Source organism: Bubalus kerabau, chromosome 13 (genome assembly GCF_029407905.1).
Source record: "Bubalus kerabau isolate K-KA32 ecotype Philippines breed swamp buffalo chromosome 13, PCC_UOA_SB_1v2, whole genome shotgun sequence".
Classification (NCBI taxonomy): Eukaryota; Metazoa; Chordata; class Mammalia; order Artiodactyla; family Bovidae; genus Bubalus; species Bubalus kerabau.
Genome location: NC_073636.1, coordinates 78866346 through 78883290, shown reverse-complemented (window position 1 = coordinate 78883290; position 16945 = coordinate 78866346). Strand labels below are relative to the sequence as shown.

Sequence of the window (16945 nt, the reverse complement as noted above, 5' to 3'; positions counted from 1 at the left end):
TGCCCCTTGCAAAATTCGGCAAACATGTGTGTCCACGGCATTGCATGTAGAGGATTTCTGCTCTGCCCGTGTGGTGTAATGGTAGCCGGGTTACAGAGCGGAGTCTTTCGGCCTTGGCACTGCTGATGCGTTGGGCGGGGTGGCTCTTCGTTTTGGAGCTGTCCTGCCACTGGCGGGTGTTAGCAGCATCCCCGGGGTCGGGACAGCCATAAACATCCTCAGGTGCAACCTGCTTCCCGCCACTTCGGGAGTGGGACAAGGACGGGGTCGCCCTGGTTGAGCAGAACCTTTACACCTCTGGAGTTCTCCGTGATGATGTTTTTATAGGTGGGTTAGAGCCTAGCTGTGTGTTCATACACATACTTATCTAAAAGTAGTCTGTGCATACTTAGGAACAAACAGAATTACAGGAGTGTGTGAAGTAAAAGGGCAGTGATCCATTCCCCGTTTCATTATACTCTCCACAGAATAAAAACTGATCACGTGGTGTGTGGTGTGTTTCTACTGGCATTTACTGTGGGTACACAAACCTAAATACATAACCATTTTAATAAAAATGAGATTAATGTTTTGCAGCTTTTTTTTTTTTTTTACCTTAACAGACTGTGGACATCTTTCCATATCAGTATATATTGACCTGTCTCCTCCTGAAAAGCTTTCGGCTACATGTCTGATACGTGAATGTATTCTCATAGAGTTTTTCAAACAATACAGATTAAGCAGTTCACTTTGTACCATTTAATTCTTTGTGTCAGTCAGGAAAAGAGAAACCATACTAAATATTTCAACAGATAATTTAATATAGAAATTGATCAAATAAGTGTTGGGCTGAAACAAAGCCTACTAGGGGAACACACAGAGAAGGCAATGGCCCCCACTCCAGTGCTCTAGCCTGGAAAGTCCCATGGACAGAGGGGCCTGGTAGGCTGCAATCCATGGGGTTGCTAGGGGTCGGACACGACTGAGCGATTTCACTTTCACTTTTCACTTTCATGCATTGGAGAAGGAAATGGCAACCCACTCCAGTGTTCTTGCCTAGAGAATCCCAGGGACGGGGGAGCCTGGTGGGCTGCCGTCTGTGGGGTCACACAGAGTTGGACACGACTGAAGTGACTTAGCAGCAGCAGCAGGGGAACACAGATAACACTAAAAAATAACCACAGCCTGGGTCTGGAAGGCTGAGTCAGGGGATGCTAGGACCACTGAAACCTATCACTTGGAGGACAGGCACCCTCTGTTGGTCCCTGTGGGGCCCACAGAGCTGGTTGGACAAGCCCCAAAAGGCCAGAGGCTTAGCCCAAAGACAGCTCTTACTGCCAAGACGGAGGCCTTGGGCCAGAGTGACCCTGATGGGAACAGAAAGCAAAGGGGAAGGAAAGAGGGCCTCCTTTTGCCTTTTTATTTTTTATTGCAATTGTGCGGTCAACTCAGCAACTTAAATCTTCAGCTGTACAATATTCAGGTGGTACTGTGATTGAATTCAAGAAATGAATAATTAATGCTGCCGTCAGAGGATCTGTGGCTCATTTAGATACCCTGACTGACGGGAACAGAGTTTTTGTGCAGAAGAAGTCTGTCTTGCCCGGTCCGGAGTGGGCTGGGCAGGTGCTGGGTAGTGAGCGCTAAACACACCTTCCCTGCTCTGCTCTGGATCCTGGCGCTGGCATCTGTGAACTCCATGCTTCCTCTGTCAGCTGGCTTCCTGTCAGGCACCAGGGGAGGACACAGCGGAGAGCCTGAAGGGCAGAGAGGAAGCCTTGTTCCTTCCTGCTTGCCTCTGCTCTGTCTGCGCCACTCTGGTGATTGCCCTTCATCCTGGCATCAGCAGTGGGGCCCGGCCTCCAGGTTTTGGGGGTTCCTCCAGCTTTTGGGGGTTCCTCCAGCCTTTGGGGGCACCCCCAGCATCAGCCTCACAGCAGCCCCTCCTCAGAGGGTTCAATCCTGGAACCCTCTTCCTCCAAGCCTCTAGATCGAATCAGCTACAGCTTTCTTCCTTTGTCCCCCAGCCTTCAGGGGCAAAAAAGGCAATAACCCTAAACTAACACAAAGGTAGTATCTGCTCCCTGCAGTCATTACCTCTGTGTTTGTTCAGGCTCCTCTTTTAAAACTTTTTTCAGTCCAATGATACCTGTTTAACCGATTTCCTGTATTAAATTCTTTGTTAAAATACCTAGTGTGGTGTCTTTTTTCCCAAGCTTTTCCCTAATTTTCAAATCCCCATCTTCATGCCCAGATTCACTGTGAGCAGTAGTTTGACATGTCTCCTCCCACTCCTCCTCCTGTACATTACTGCCTGTTGGTGGCCTCCGTCATGGAGATCCTCTCAGGCTGTACCCCGTCTCCCGTTTAGAGGCCCCAGCCTTTATTCTGACAGCATATGCCCACCTTGTATGCTGAGCGCACCTGTCATGTAACTGTAGCATTTGAACAGTTACAGATGCCTGATGCCGGGAATAAGGAGTGAGGGAGAGGGAGTCACGGCTGGCTGCCAGCTTGCTGTAACTGCAGGATGGTGCTCCTGCTTACCAGAGAAGAAGGCAGGTGGGGGGAAATCCTGAGTTGAGCTTTTGTTACAGGTTGAGGTCGCTGTGAAGTGGATGTGAAAATCTTCTATGGGAATATTATGCCTTCTGAATCTTAAAATATATGTTCCAGTTTTTAAGCTAGGGACGGGCCACTATTTTAGACGGAATGTTTTCAAGCCTTTAAATCACCTTTCTTAATGTGCTCCCCGCAAAGGCCGCTAGATGTCAGTGTTCACACAGGAGCCGTTTCTTGTGCAGCACGGGGTGCAGTGGGCGCTGGCCCCGGAAGAGGCCGGTCTCCCCCAAGGGGGCCGGTCTGACCGGGAGGTGTCAGCCGCGCTTTGGTGTGGTCTTCAGACACGCAGATGATGATGACGCAGCTTCACATGAGAAAATCGTGAGCAGCCTTCTGTTTTACACGGTGCTTGAACTGGGTCTCAAAGGCTGCGGTGGTTCGGGCGGGGGTCAGCGCTCTAGGCAGAAGGAACCGCCTGGAGAAGGGGGCGCAGGGAGCCGTTCCCTGCCGTGAGTGGGACTCGTCGGTGTTTCTCAGCGGAGGCTCGGCGCTTAGAGAAGGACCGTTTCTCCTGGGCAAGTCTGGCGTCCTCAGCCCCCCGCCACCTCCTCGATGCCGGGCATCTTGGGTGGCCCTAAAGGCAGCAGGGACGGAGTGCCCGTGGCTGAGATCGTTTCCCAGAGCGCGACCCCGGTGGTGAGGAGTGGGAGGCGACCCTTGTGTCGGTGCCCACCCAACCTTGTGCTTGAGTTCAAAGTCCTCTAGAGTTGCCTGTTCTTTACTCTACGTGGCGGTGTTTAGTGCCACGGCTGATGGTCCCTTCATGAGTAGACATCGGTGTGACTTACCAGAATGAAGGATGCCTCTTACACTTCGTTTCCCAGAGTGTAGACAAATGAACGTAAAAGCAAGTCCATCTGATCGCGCCTAATGATACCAGCTTAAGACTTCAGTGACCCTAGCTTAAATTTCCTGGCTTCTTTATATTCCCCCAAAGCCAAGATTCATGGGCGCTAGTGCAGGGACTGATCACGACCCACTTACCAAACCGCAAGCAGACTCGATGGTGGCAGGAGACACACCAGCTCTGCATCAGGAATAAATGGGGAATAAATGGGGTTTCAGAAGTTGTGCATTTTTTTAATTCTTTGTAATTGCCTGACATGGCTATACCTTCTTTTTTTTTTTCCAGACAATTTATGAAAACCGAATATACAGCCTTAAAATAGAATGTGGACCTAAATACCCAGAAGCACCCCCCTTTGTAAGATTTGTAACAAAAATTAATATGAATGGAGTTAATAGTTCTAATGGAGTGGTAAGTTGTTTCTGCTGCCCCTCCTTGTCCCCTGGGGTTCCCCAAAATTCTTTGTGCTCGAACGTCAGGGGCACTCGGGGCCTGATTCCGTTTGTTCCTTGATTCTTGGATGGCGACGTGCTGCAGGACGCGCACGTGCTGTTTGGAGTGAGGGCCTGTTTCCCCGTTGTGTTTAAGCACAACTTGTGCAGCGTTTGCTCTGGGCTGTTATCACTCAGGCTGTGCCGGTCACTTTGAAACGAGCGCTCCTTCAGCCTCCCTGCCACGGCCCCAAGAGGTAGAGGTGAGGAAACGGAGGCAGAGAGGGAAAGGCCGCCCCAGCGCCACGCTTCTCTCCACGGGCCTTATTTGTGCGCCACAGGCATATAATACTTTTTCCTTGTAATGGCCTTGCTTTCTTATTTTTGCCACTGTTTTCACTGCCATGAATGGAGACCAGTCTTGTTTGCCGTAAGCAGGCACTGATAGGGACACGACAGTAAAGGCTGTAAAAGCGGAGCGGGGGCGGCAGACGGCTCCCTGCCGCGCGCCGCAGGCTCTCGAGCCTCTGAGGCCGCTGTCCTGGCCGGGGAAGAGCAGGAGCCTTAGAGGGTGCTTGCGTGCTAGCATCACAGGAGCTCCTAAGCCCTCTGTTTTGAGGTATTCAGAAGACTGGAATGGAAGCTGAGAAGAGCTGAGCCTGTTGCTGTGGTCAGTGTTACCTCTGAGGCCCACCTGATGTCCTGAACCCAGGAGAAGTCCCCATGTGGAGGCGTTTCTCCAGGGAGCGCTGCACTGACTTGAGGGGGCATGGCTCGGGCAGGCCCTGGTCTGCAGAGCCCCGGGCCAGGCCGCCATTGCCTTGCTCTTCCTACTGCCCTGAGCGGTGGCCGCCACCTGGGCACAGAGTAGGGGAGGACAGGCCCTGAGCATCGCCCGCCACCTGGGCACAGAGTAGGGGAGGACAGGCCCTGAGCATCGCCCGCCACCTGGGCACAGAGTAGGGAGGACAGGCCCTGAGCAGTGGCCGCCACCTGGGCACAGAGTGGGGAGGACAGGCCCTGAGCAGTGGCCGCCACCTGGGCACAGAGTGGGGAGGACAGGCCCTGAGCAGTGGCCGCCACCTGGGCACAGAGTGGGGAGGACAGGCCCTGAGCAGTGGCCGCCACCTGGGCACAGAGTGGGGAGGACAGGCCCTGAGCATCGCCCGCCACCTGGGCACAGAGTGGGGAGGACAGGCCCTGAGCAGTGGCCGCCACCTGGGCACAGAGTGGGGAGGACAGGCCCTGAGCAGTGGCCGCAGCTGGCCCAGCAGGCGAGGCCATCGTTTCACAGCCAGTTGAGTCTCACCAGGTGTCGGTGCCTCGTCTGTAGAAGCGGCTTTTACTTATCCGTAATTTCCTCCTTCCAGACCGTGAGGGTTTGGGACCCGACAAGGGAAAAGCAGACTACCGGGAGGGAGGGAATCCTGTGGGCATTCCGCATGTCAGATCCTGCTGGGTGATCAGCGTGTTCCACCTGAAAAATGCTTCTTACTCACTTTTCTGCTGTAGCTTAGCTCCAGCACACAGCATTCCTTTTGTTTGAGAGCCTGACAGTAATTTGTTTTATCTTTGCCTTTCTGTAGGTGGACCCAAGAGCCATATCAGTGCTAGCAAAATGGCAGAATTCGTATAGCATCAAAGTTGTCCTGCAAGAGCTTCGGCGCCTAATGATGTCTAAAGAAAATATGAAACTCCCTCAGCCGCCTGAAGGACAGTGTTACAGCAATTAATCAAAAAGAAAAACCACAGGCCCTCCCCTGCCCCCATTCGATTTAAACAGTCTTCATTTTCCACAGTAGTAAATTTTCTAGATTCGTCTTGTAGACCTCAAAGTACTGGAAAGAAAGCTCCCATTCAAAGGCAGTTTATCTTAAGATACTGTAAATGATACTAATTTTTTTGTCCATTTGAAATATACAAGTTGTGCTGTAACAAATCACCCTGTCAAGCGTAACCACTGTCCACATAGTTGAACTTCTGGGATCAAGAAAGTTATATTTAAATTGATTCCCATCCTAACCGGTGGGACACATCTAACTCAACTGTGAAAAGACACATCACACAATCACCTTGCTGCTGATTCCATGGCCTGGGGTCTCTGCCTTCTCCCCCCTCCCCTCCCCCTCCTTGCAACAGCCCTCCAGCTCGGGGTGGCTTAGTAGAGTACACGTGAAGGTTTCAGGTCACAGCCTGGGGGACACTGCTGGCGTGTGGGCTGCTCTGTCCGCATCCCTGGTCTCTCTCTCTAAGTCTTAAGTGATGCCCCCCTTCCAAGCCATCAATCCTGCTCCCCCCACCCTCCACTGCCACCCTTGGCCGAGGCATAGATTGTAACCCCTCTGCTTCCCTCTGAAATTGGCCTTTGGTTAGGAATTCAGGGCTTTACCCATATCTCCTCCCCCCACCTTAATCGAGGGGTGCTGCTTTTTCCTTCCTCCTCCTCAAGTCCCTGTGCACCCCCACCACCCAACACTTTCCATGACGCTTCCTTGCTTTGGCCAGAAGCCATCAGGTAAGGTTGGAAAGAGTCTCTGACCTCCCCTCATTTAGCCTTGGAACCACAATTTACTCTCCACCAGCCTGGGAAATGAATATTGGGTTCTCAGCCTTGCCACCCTCTGCTGTCATCATCAGCTGATGTGTTTCTTTAGCTCAGGTTTTGATAAGGTGAAAAGAACAGTCACCAGGGTTACTCAGACCTGCCAGCTCATGACCTCCTTGGTGGTTAAACTTGGAGAAAGGCCACAGAAGACACTTGTAAGCACACACAACCCCTCTGAATGAATTGTTTTATTTTCCTGTAAAGGCTTTGGCTTTTTAAAATTGAAGTTTTAAACAGGGCTCTCATTGGGTCATCCTTTCAGTCCATTCGGGTCTAGTTTGGAAGCTGACAACTGGAACAAAAAGAACCTTGAATTCGGTGCATACTTTGGTTTTGGTGCTGCTGCTTCTCCCGGTCCTCAGCAGGGATTACGAAAGACCTCGGTGTGCACGGCAGATCCCCGAAATTCCTGGCAAATCGCTGCGTTTTTCCACTTTTCTGTTCAGGACCACTAAATGCTGAGATGTGGATGCATACCGAAATAAAATCAATTCATTGTGTTCCAAGGGTTTTATTTTTTTGTTTTTTTTGTTGTTGTTAGTGTCTGTGTAAAATCACCTTTTGAAGCAGCAACTATCAAGTCTGAAAAGCAATTGATGTTTCCATTAATCTTTTTCTGGGGAAAACCTTAGTTCTAAGGGTTTAACATCCTGTAAGTAAAGTTTAACATAACAGTATTCCATAAGCAGCCTTTTTATTGTCAGACCATTGCCTGATTTTAATATAATAAAAAGAAGTGTGCGTTAATATTTAAGAAGCTGTGCTCTTCTTCCTCAGCATATACTTTATTCAGGATTAGAATTTAATGTCTTAGATGCTTTGGTATTCAACTTGACTTCCAAAAGCAGGGGTTGGGGAACTTTTTCTACAGTGGGTCCAAGTTAGTAAACATTTAGGCTTTTTTTTTTTTTTTTTCCCTTCTGGCTTGTGAGACCTTGGGTTGCACCCAGGCCCTCAGCAGTGAGGGCAGAGTCCTAACCACTCGACAGCCAGAGAATTCCCAACTGTCTAAGCTTTATTGGCCAAGAGGCAAAATCAAAGAAATTATGTGTGTGTTTATTTAACGAGAAAGCAAAATTTGCACAATTTTTGGATGAAATTCAAAACATAATTGAGTACAGTTCTTTATAATGGTAACAGGTACACTGAGAAGAATGGAATGCTCTCTTTTAGGGGATAACATGTAATTGGGATTCAAAGTTAGTATTCCCTGTTATCAGATCAATTGCAGATGTTCCTTTGTATAGATCGTTCCTCTTTTGAGGGGCCAAACAGAACTGGGCAGTGGACCGGATCTGGCCCATGAACCATAGTTTGCCAACCCGTCTTAAAAAATAAGCAGAAGAGGAGTAGGGTTTTCCCTTAGATTTAAAATGTTGCTTTGTGAAGCTCGAGGTATTAAGTCTCTGCTAGTAGCAACTGTTAGTACTTAGTAGCTGGATTTCCTTGTCTGTTGGGTGGAAAAGAAAAACACAACTCTCCCATGTGTTTCTAGCATTTGAAACAATTTTGCTCGGATGGACGGTGTGTCTGCCAGCCACTGTGTGAGGGGTGAGGACGTGTCCGTGGCTATCTTGACTCAGAATTTGCGCTCCCTGCTGTGATCCCGACCACCAGCAGGCACCACCCGGGTGTCTGTGCCAGGAGCCAGGTCGTCCCTTGGGGCCAGAGCAGACGTCACAGTGACTGCCTGGAGGGAATCGGGTGGCTCACAGCGGGCCACCTTCCAGAAAGGGCTGCCAGACTTTCTGCTAAAGGTCCTCATGAGCCCATCCTCTGGAGTGAGCTGCTGCCTCAAGCTCCCCTGAAAGGGGGTCAGGCCAGGGACGTCTGTGGGCTCCTCACTCTCAGTCAGCTCACAAGGGAGAAAGAGGAGGGGAGCTTCTAAAACTACTTCAGAACGCTGCCGGGACACCCCGAAGCAGATTCAGGGCCAAGTGTACAAGTGCAGGGACCTCCAGACAGGAAAGCGGAGACTCCGCACCTGGTACCTCCTTGGTGGCTACGGGGAACTGGGCCTAGAGCCTCGGGACCCATCTGGAGTCTCCTGTCACAGCCTCCAGTCTGGTCTGTGGTTACGTCCCACAGTCGTGCGATCTGCCCCTCATGTTGGCCGGTGTGTTCACGGTGGTCTCAAGCTTACGGCCTACACGGAGGGTAGAGAGGAAGCGCTCTTTCGAGGTGCAGAGAGCACTTCTTCAGTGGGGCGGCCCCGATCCCCAGTCCCTGCCAGGTCCTTGCCCATGAGAGAAGGTCCCTCCGCGGTCACTGTTCACAGTGTGGAGCTGCAGGCCCTGACAGTGCTGGGGAGGGAAGCAGCCCCCTCGACTGACCAACAGCAAACCAGCGAGGGGTCTCCGCTGCCCCGTGACCTCTGCCCAGGACCTTGTGGGGAGGGCAGCGCCCTTGAGCTGCTTCTCTGCTGAGATAGCTCTGGGGCCCTGGGTAGGGGTGGGGGTGGGGGTGGGGTACCGGCACCCTGCTGCGTCCGGCTGTGAAGCAGCAACATGGGTGGTGTCCGGTCAGCCCCGGCCCTGCCGAGGGCCCGCTCCTCTGGCTGGCGGCCAGCCAGTCCCGCTGGGCCTCTTGCCCTTCCCACCCCCTCACCCCGGTGGCAAGTGGACACTCAGTCCTCTTCCCTTCCCTGGCCTGCACCTGCTCCACAGGACTCTGCGAAGGACTCGGGTCTTGATGTCAAGGATTCGAGCAGAGAACGTTCTAGGGAAGGGCAGCTTGTGAGAGCATCTCTTCTTTCCATTTGAGAGAAGGAAGATGCCAGGGTGGGCTGTATGGGCCGCACGTGGCTCTGGGCTATGGGCATGACAGCTGGACATACCCCCAAAGGCCTCCTCCTGGGGGCTCCACGAGTTACCTGCTGCCAGCACCGTGGCTGCAGGCGGCCTTGAAAGAGGGGAGGGCTTAGCACTCAGCGCCAGCCTCGCAGTTCTTGGCCCTGGCACTGGAACACGCTGGCCATGTCTTTGGGGTTCTGGCATGTGCCTGACGGCCTGGGAATGTGGGCTCAGTGAATGCCAGATTTTGGTTTTTTAATTGAAGTATAGTTAACTTACAGTATTATATTAATTTTAGGTGTAATCTTTCTGATACAGATTTTTATGTGAGATCTCCCAACATTAGGGTGTCACACGCATTTTTTATTCCTGTATAGAACAGGAGCACCTTCGCAGCTCGCTGGCCACAGTTGAGGCCTCAGGACTTAAAGCTCCATCACCAGCTGTACCTTATCCTCCCCAGATTGTCATCTTGGTGGCCTTTGAGCCCTGGGAGTCCTGCAGTCCTGGAAGCTCTACCCAGGGTCATGTGGTGGGTCCTCAGAACGTGGGCAGGACCGCTGTGGCCCAGGTGGAAGGTGCCGAGTAACGGGGTGGCCGCAGGGTCCCCAAGAAACAGCCCCATGTTTCACTGAGTCTGAGATCCTGTCCTCTGTGAGATGCACCATTATTTTATGCACCATCAAGAAAAAAATGCTGCCAATTACAAAGATGCCACTGATTGTAAGGAATGTCCCAGTTCCAGAAATGTTAAGATGTTAAAAAGTGAACATTTTAGGTTTGACGAGAAGTAGAGAGTCTTGTCTACAAGGCATCGGTGGCTCAGTGGTAGAATTCTTGCCTCCCACGAGGGAGACACAGGTTCGATGCCCGGCCAATGAATGTACTCTGAACTTGCCAGGTGGCGCTAGTGGTAAAGAACCTGCCTGCCAATGCAGGAGATGTGAGAGACTTGGGTCTGATCCCTGGGTCGGGAAGATCCCCTCAGGGAGAGCATGCAACCCACACCAGTATTCTTGCCCGGAGAATCCCATGGCCAGAGGAGCCTGGCAGGCTACAGTCCACGGGGTCACAGAGTTGGACCCGACTGAAGCGACTTGGCACAACACGCAAAGAGTATCTTATCAGTTGTGATAAGCACAGAGGTGGCAGCCACCCCAGCAGTGAAGGACAGAGACCACATCAGCTCTCTTGCTAAAAAAGTAACCTGCCCCCTTACACTAGTGATGAGAAATCTGAGCTGGAGACCCCACTTTATTTTCACCAAAGAGAAACTACAGGAACCTAGTCAGTGCTTCAAACAGTAGCAGGGGACAGAACGGAAGGTGAGGTTCCCTCCCTCTCCTGACCCCGCCCCTCAAGGCGAGGCCCCAAGCGCTGCACATCCTTCTGAGGTCCAGCGGCTCCCCATCTCCCTCTCTCTGTTTATTTTTTTTCCAGTTAGCATAACTGGGCGTGTGGCCTCCACTCCGCTCTTCCCCCAGACACGTCTTTCACCAACAGGACCTTTCAAGGCCCCTGGACAGCTGCTGAGCGCCCAGGACACCATGGCCCAGGGACCAGGGCCTCACGGGAGACCCTGAGGTCATCCCTGACGTTCCGCCCCAGCCCAGCAGCCTCAGCGCACCGGGGCGCAGCCGCGCCGAGGGAATGCCTAAAAGCAGACTTCTCCCGCCAAGGACATGGGCAATTTTAATCTTGTCATTTTCAAACTGCCTCCAAACGAAGAAGTACCAAAGTCGCCCTCCCGCCAACAGCGCAAGATGGTTCCTTCCATTCCCTTCCCTTTATCTGCCCTCATATGTCCTTGCCCGCCCATCTTTGAGCTGAATCGTGCTATTTCACGGCTTCCTGTGCACTTTCTCATGTGATATGCTGAGTATCTTTTCTCGAGTTGAGAAGCCCTTTATCCCTCTCAATTACCTCATCTTTGTTCCTTTTCCCTCCTGGTTTGTAGGAGTGCCTCACACACAGGCATCCTCGCCGTCTGAGACGGTCATCTGAAGCATAAGCAGATGGCTCTTGTGTGACTCGGCGAGGGCAGCAATGGGTGGCCGCCCTCACCAGCCACCGCGGGCCCTTGGGATGCAAACAGCTCAGATCAGAAACCCTTCCGGGTGGTTGGCAGGACACGTTTTCGGTCCCTCCTCGAGGCCTGTCCACTTCAGGGTCCGGTGGGCGAGTAGGGTGGAAGACAGGTAGGTGGCCGGCCCAGTGGCCTCCTGACACCACGCGGAGCGGGGCTGGGTTACGCTGGCCTGCGTTCTGTGCTCTGACCCACTGCACCCCGGGGGCTTCGAGAAGCGCAGACCCTGCGCCAGCCCGCCAGCGTACTAGGTTCAGTTCAGTTCAGTTGCTCAGTCGTGTCCGACTCTTTGCGACCCCATGAATCGCGGCACGCCAGGCCTCCGGAGTTCACTCAGACTCACGTCCATCGAGTCAGTGATGCCATCCAGCCATCTCATCCTCTGTCGTCCCCTTCTCCTCCTGCCCCCAATCCCTCCCAGCATCAGAGTCTTTTCCAATGAGTCAACTCTTCGCATGAGGTGGCCAAAGTACTGGAGTTTCAGCTTCAGCATCATTCCTTCCAAAGAAATCCCAGGGCTGATCTCCTTCAGAATGGACTGGTTGGATCTCCTTGCAGTCCAAGGGACTCTCAAGAGTCTTCTCCAACACCACAGTTCAAAAGCATCAATTCTTCGGCGCTCAGCCTTCTTCACAGTCCAACACTCACATCCATACATGACGACTGGAAACTTCCCCAAGCCAGTTCTCATGCCCTCCCCCTCCTATCCCAAGTGCCACCTCCCTGGGCTCTCCGCCTATCACCCCCAAGCGAAACGTGGCCACCTCACGCCCGTCTGGTGCGCAGGCCTAGGACTTGCTTCCTCGTGTCCATGGGGTGGGCTCCCACCACAAGCAGCACAGGTATGCCCCTCCACCCCGAGAGAGTTCCAGCCCCTCTAGAGCAGCCACTGTGGGCTGGCTGTCTTCATTAGCCAATGCTGTTTTGTTCCTGGCAAGTATTCATACCTAACGAACTGATTTATTCGGTTACTGATTCCTCCTTCCCTCTCTGGAACAGGCACCATGCAGGTCGGTGCTCAGCTGGCTCATCCACATCTCTGCCTCCAGTGCCGAAAGCTGTCCCTGGAACACACTGAGAAGGTTTCCGTGAGCTCAGGAATCCTCCTCCAGAGTGGAGCGGAGCCTTCCTCCGCAGGCCCAGGGCAGTGACGAGGGCAGGGTCCCGGCGGCTCTGCCGAGAACTCACAGAGTGACGGAGGGACTGTGGGCTAACTGGGAGGGCGAACAGAGGGACCAGCCCAGTAAGGAGTTTGGCGGCTCCAGGTAAAGCTGGTGAAGACACGGGTGGGTGAGCGGAGGAGAGGCTCGCACGTCATCTCTCTCTCCCCGGATCTCAGCACATATCCTCTTCACAATACTGTGCTAAGCATTATGTAACGTTTTAAGTGCCCGTGAGATTTTCACGGTCCTCAGCACACGGCAAACCCTTCAAGCCACTGTGAAATCACCCTGTTGCACCAGAGACAAACTCTCCAGGTCTGCAGGCCCCAGGGCTCCCCAGGCTGCACCCCTGCTCGGGCCAGCAGAGGGCGCTCACGCGCTGCAGACGGACGCCCGGAGGGCGGGGCAGGAAGGACCACTTCTCAGCAGCCTCGCAGGCATCTGGGCGTGTGCGTTTGGCGCGCATCCACCCTCAACCCCACACCTGGAGGACCAGCGCACCTGCGCTGCCAGCCCACTTTTACCGAGGACGAACCTAGGACTCAGAAGGCGTCCCCAAGGTCACCCAGCCCGGGTGTTCGCGGTGGGGTCCTGCAGCGAAGCCAAGGCGGCCTCTGGCTTCAGGGGTCACAAACTCAAAGGCTTCAAGGGGCTGATGTTACAAGCTGGGAAACTGACCTTCTTGCCTCTGGAATGAGAGCTCAGGATGGCCATATCTTTACGTTTTTTGAGACAGAAGCCAGACATCAAGATTTAGTAAAATATCTCAACTTTCATGGTGTCAATGGATTAAAGGCTTTTAACATTTTAATCACCTTACCACCTCTGAGCTACCTTTTAACCCTCCCTTGGAGAAAGGCATTTTGAGACAAAACCATTCTCCTCCAGTCTTCACCAGCCCACCCTCTCCCCCTCCCTCAGGCCTCAGGTTACAGGTCACCTTCTCCCTCTGGGTTAGGGGCCAAACCCTATCCCAGGGCTCTCACTCATTGGTTTGTTCATTCATTTATTCAACAAACATTTATTGAACTCTTTCTGTGTGCAGATCTCTATACCGGAGTCACAACAAAGCGAACTAAAATCGCTGCCTTTGGAATAGAGGAGACAAAACAGACAGGGTGAATTTACAATGTCATTTCAAAGTATTAAGCACATACCTGAAATATCCCAGTAAGAGAACAAGATGGGAAAGCCACCCTGGGCAGGGAGGGCCTTTCTGCAGAGGTAACATCTTCAACTGTGTGGAAGAAATTGCGTGCCCAGAACTCGGCAGGGTGGACAGTTCTGAGTGAAGAGAACCAGGGAGCAAGGGCCCTGGGGCGGGAAGAGGCATGTCACGTGGTCATGGTAGCAGCTCTCAGTGTCTGGCACATAATGGGCACTCTGCACCAGTGGATCAGTGGGCACATGGATGTGCTGCACCACGCCCCATGCTGGGCACTGGTGAGGCGACGCTTGATGAGTGAGTGGAAGAATAGATCCAGGATTTGCCCGAATCCAGCTGCTTCTGCCCTGGTTTCAGTGCCTCCCAGGTCTCTCCCCACACATTCTGGCCTCATATTCAGCCTGGCTGGGAATTGTCCAGGCCCATCTCTGGCTGAAAAGGCCCTGTAAAGTCCCAGATGTCTTCTCCCAGTCTGGCTTGAGCCGCCTTTTCTGTGGCCTAGAAACTGTCCAGAGTCCACGTGGCTTGTCCAGGAGTAGGGGGTGGAGAGGGAAATGAGCTGGTATCTGACTTCCCTGGGTCGAATTTTGGCAGGAGGTTCTGGGAACATCAGGCCTGTCCCCAGAGGAAGGCAGTGATCTGGGGGCTACAGAAGCCCCCACCCCACCTTTGCCGTGGGCTGGGGTCCAGCCTAGATGAAATACCATCTTTCTTGAAGGATGGCCAGTTGGCCCATGCAGTCATGAGCAGCACACAGAGAATAGACATCTGTCTGCCTGTTGTCTGTCTGTCTGTCTGAAGGTCTTCGAAGGTCTCCTTTGTGCCAGGCACTGGGAATGCAGAAATGGACTGAAAAGTCTGCCGTCATTCCAGGTATGGGAGACAGAGAGTACAGAAATGATGAATCAACAAGATAATTTCACAACGGAATCAGGGCAATAAGAACAGGAGTGAGGGAATCCCCTGGTGCGCCAGTGGTTGAGAATCCACCTGCCAATGCAGGGGACACGGGTTGGATCCCTGGTGTGGGAAGAGCCCGCTGGCCATGGAGCAATTAAGCCTGTGCGCCACGGCCGTTGAGCCTGCGCCCTAGAGCCTCTGCTCTGCGACAAGGAGCCTGTGCCCCACAACTAGAGAGGAGCCTCTGCTTGCTGCAATTAGAGAGCCCGCACACAGCAGCCAAGACCCAGCACAGCCAAAAATAGATAATTTTTTTAGAAAAAAAAAACAAAACAGTACAGTGAGCTGATGTGGTAGAAAGGAGAAAGGGTGGGAACTGCTTCACATGGGTGGTCAAAGACGACCTCTAAGGAATGACATCTGAGCTGAGTGCTCATTGGAGAAAGAATTGGTAGTGGGAATAGCAGGTGCAAAGGTCCTGAGGCAGGCGTGAGCTTGGTGGGACCGAGGAACAGCAAGGAAGTCAGTGCAGCTGGAACCGAGTATGCGAGGGTGCTGGTGGTCGGAGCGAGCAGTGGGATGAAGGCAGCCCTCCCAGGCCCTTGAGGACTGCTGTGGTGGGAAGAGTGAGCGTGGTCACCTCATGGCGTGACGTGAGGGTTAAACGGGACAGTGCAAGAAAGTGGCTGAAACACAATATGAGCTATTATTATTACTATTACTATCAATCACCATCATCTGCCCCGGCTGTGGCCCTGGGACCATCCCAAGGAGGGCTGTCGGGTTTTATCTGTGGCTTGTAGCATAGCGGTCCCCTGTGTTGGCCCATTACTCCCACCAGGACCTGGGGGTGGGTATGAACAGTCCTGGTAGGAGGTGAGGCTCAGGCAGCTCCAGGGGCTGGAGGGGCCTCCCTGAGGGGCACCCCAGCCTAGAGCAGTGGTCTCCCCTCCTGAGAGGCCGTACCCTGACGCCACACCCCAGCCACTCACAGTCTGGAGGCCTCTGCACCAGCCCAGTCTGCACCCTAGTTCCCTCGGGTCGCCCTGAGCTGATGATTCGATCTTCTGAGCCTCTGGCGGGGCCCACCTGCCCAGACCAGCCCTCAGCCCCAACGCTGGTTCCCAGCACCCAGGCTGTGGGTTCTTGGGGACGCAATTATTTTTCTTCCCAGATAATTCAGGCCAGAAGACGGCCACTTCTGGCCGCCCTGTTGTCACTGCCGCTTCCTGACCCTCTCACTCCACAAACTTGACCCTGTGGTCAGAGGCCTGAAGTCAGACCCAGGAGCCCCCGTGTCTCCCCTCTCGCCCTGCCCCTGAAACGCGCCCAACTCTGGGAATCTGACTGCAAACACTTAGGACCCTCAGCTACCCCTTTCCCACAAACCCCAGCTGAGAACACGCCTACCCAGCCGTGGATTCCAGGGAACATGGTGCGCGACAGTTCATAGGGCGATCGCCAACCATAGGGCTCCCTGGAGCTTCCCACTTAACCCAGGGACGCGGCAGCATTCACTCTTGCAAGTTCACTCATTCAGCAAGTGTGACGTGAGCCCCCACTGGGTGTCGGGCTTCCCTGGTGGCTCAGCTGGTAAAGGATCCATCTGCAACGCGGGAGACCTGGGTTCGATCCCTGGGTTGGGAAGATCCCCTGGAGATGGGAAAGGCTACTCACTCCAGTATTCTGGCCTGGAGAATTCCATGGACTATATAGTCCATGGGGTCGCAAAGAGCCGGACACGACTGAGTGACTTTCACTTTTCACACTTGCTGAGTGTCAGGTGGGCTTCCCAGGTGGCTCTAGTGGGTAAAAAAAAAACAAAACCCACCTGCCAATGCAGGAGCCGTAAGAGACGTTTGAGTTTGATCCCTGAGCTGGGATAATCCCCTGGAGAAGGAAATGGCAACCCACTCCAGTAGTCTTGTCTGTAAAATCCTGTGGACAGAGGAGTCTGGCGGGGTCCATGGGGTCGCAAAGAGTCGGACACGGCTGAGCGACTGAGCACAGCACAGCATGGTGTGCCAGGCTCTGCCCTAGGCTGGGGGGCCACAGCAGGGGATAAACTAGGCAGAAACACCTGCCCTTGTGAAACTGACCTTTTGCATGTGGTAAAGGCGGGACAATAAACACGTGAACATTCAATCACGTAGAATATTGGCTGCTGATAAATTCCATGAAGGACAAGAAAGAAGAAGAGGGGGCGCTGGTGATAGGAGTCAGTCAGGGAAAGCCTGAAATCCAAGAAGGCGGCATTTGAATTCAGGCCTGAAAAAGGTACGAAGTCTTGCAGGCACCTGGGAGAAGAGTCTTTCTGGTGGAGGAAACAGCCGGTGCAAAGGCCCTGAGGCTGGA

The 16945-nt window shown here is 53.3% G+C and overlaps 1 protein-coding gene across 3 annotated transcripts in view; it reads left to right on the top strand.

Moving 5' to 3' along the window:
* The window catches only part of UBE2V1 (ubiquitin conjugating enzyme E2 V1), a 28292-nt gene extending 21302 nt beyond the window's left edge, over positions 1-6990 (top strand). For 2 of the 3 annotated variants that reach the window (XM_055545293.1, XM_055545295.1), the window contains exons 3-4: positions 3734-3859; positions 5466-6990. In XM_055545293.1, coding sequence (XP_055401268.1) covers positions 3734-3859; positions 5466-5612 — 273 coding nt within the window. In that variant the 3' untranslated portion in view covers positions 5613-6990. The remainder of the gene's footprint in view (positions 1-3733; positions 3860-5465) is intronic. The other variant, XM_055545294.1, reaches the window with a different exon arrangement.
* The last annotated feature ends 9955 nt before the right edge of the window (positions 6991-16945 follow it).